The 1,801-nt window shown below is 39.0% G+C and overlaps 1 protein-coding gene across 1 annotated transcript; it reads left to right on the forward strand.

Moving 5' to 3' along the window:
• Positions 1-628: 628 nt before the first annotated feature.
• Positions 629-1,481, forward strand: LOC131058593 (early light-induced protein 1, chloroplastic-like). The gene is made up of 3 exons (XM_057992325.2): positions 629-729; positions 821-875; positions 959-1,481. The coding sequence occupies exons 1-3, from the start codon at positions 629-631 to the stop codon at positions 1,301-1,303; spliced, it is 501 nt and encodes a 166-aa protein (XP_057848308.2). The 3' UTR covers positions 1,304-1,481.
• The last annotated feature ends 320 nt before the right edge of the window (positions 1,482-1,801 follow it).

Consider the following 1,801-nt stretch of genomic DNA (forward strand, 5'->3'; position numbering starts at 1 on the left):
GATTATAAAAATATGCATCTTGAAGAATATATCATTACCGACCTTTCTCATTCAAAAGGAGATCCATAAAACAACCGAAAAAAAAGAGTAAAAAATAAACTTCACCTATTCACGTTGGGGAGGTGACTAATATGTGGAAGCTTCACCTATTGAACGGTGACTATGACAGAGCGCGTGTTTTAATCAACTTCCCAGAAAAAAAATTCGCAAAAAACATCTCAAATTTTTGTCGCAATAACAACTCATATTCCCAAAATATCTTTCTAAACTCGTTCCCCTGAAACGCTGTAGGACTAAGCAAGGTTTCAAAATAATATCAAAACTGAAACTCGAGTGACCGATGTCCACCTTTGAGTGGACGAAAAATTGGTAGAATCTTCACGTTGAGGAGGAGAGTAATGTGTGGAAACTTCATCTAAACAAATTTGCGGGATATTTACTAGCCACGTTTGTAAACTCACGTCATTCGCTTCCCTGATTCGGTCCATTTTACACCACCAAATTCGATCCTTCCCAAGCTATAAAACCAACAACGAGTCCTCAAGGAGATATTCTAAGTATCAATCATTCTTAAGCAACTCGAAAGGAAAGTACTCGCACAGAATTCATCTTTTCTTAGCACTCATCGATGGCGGCCATGGCTTCAATGATGATGAAAGCACCCGGAGCCGTTAACTGCGGGGCAGTCAAAACGAATAGTGTGGGTAAGTCAAGTGCATGGCTGCAAAGGTTTGCTATTTTGCTGTTGTTCGTTTAGCTATTTTGCTCTTTATTCTTAAAAAGCTTTGGCTAATGCGTTTTATTTTGCTACGTGGATCAGGATCCAAAGGAAACGTCCTCTACTGAAGGCGTTTCTCCTTCAAGCTCTACCAAAGGTAAGAAACGCTCTAGATGCCCAATTTATAGTTTATTTATATAATGTGGACAATTTATCTGATATAGGAAATATGGAATCCAGGTGAGCACAAAATTTGGCGACCTGTTTGTGTTCTCAGGGCCGGCGCCGGAGATCATCAATGGAAGGGCGGCTATGTTGGGGTTCGTGTCGGCCATTGCAGTGGAGGTGGCCAGCGGAAGAGATTTGCTGTCGCAATTGAATAGTGGAGGACTGTCGTGGTTTGCGTTAACTGCAGGATTAATGACGGTGGGGACACTGGTGCCCCTGTTCAATGGAATATCGAGGGAGAGCACGTCGCAGCCAATATTTTCATCCACAGCAGAAATGTGGAATGGGCGCTTTGCTATGCTCGGCCTCCTCGCATTGGCTTTCACTGAATACGTCAAGGGTGGACCGCTTGTATAAACACCTTAATATCTATTTCTATTCAAGCACAAGCTCCAGTATTGGAAGCTCTCGCATGGCATTCCATGTTCCAGTGGAATTTTCTTGTACCGTTTAGCATGTCATACAGTTCAATTATACAAAACCTTATAAAAATATTCAATCTTATACTATAAAGAAAGTTTGAGTTCAACGACTAGGGCACTTTACTATTTTTTGAAAGCTTGTTAAACAACAAATGCAATAAGATTTCGTAGCGTTTAAATACTCTTATACATTTCAAATATGTTCATAATAATTCAAATCAGTGCAAGAATTTAAATATCTGGTGAACTGGAAGATTTCTCATTGGTCTACCAATTTATGTAGATGTTCAGTCTTATCATACATCTATTAGTTTTACCCATGCACTAATTCATTAATACCTTCATTTTACAATTCTTGTGGCCTAAGTCATTTTGACATGCATAAAATTAATTATGTGTCTTTATATCTGATTCCTACAATTTTAAAACTCAA

Source organism: Cryptomeria japonica, chromosome 8, assembly GCF_030272615.1.
Source record: "Cryptomeria japonica chromosome 8, Sugi_1.0, whole genome shotgun sequence".
Taxonomy (NCBI): Eukaryota; Viridiplantae; Streptophyta; class Pinopsida; order Cupressales; family Cupressaceae; genus Cryptomeria; species Cryptomeria japonica.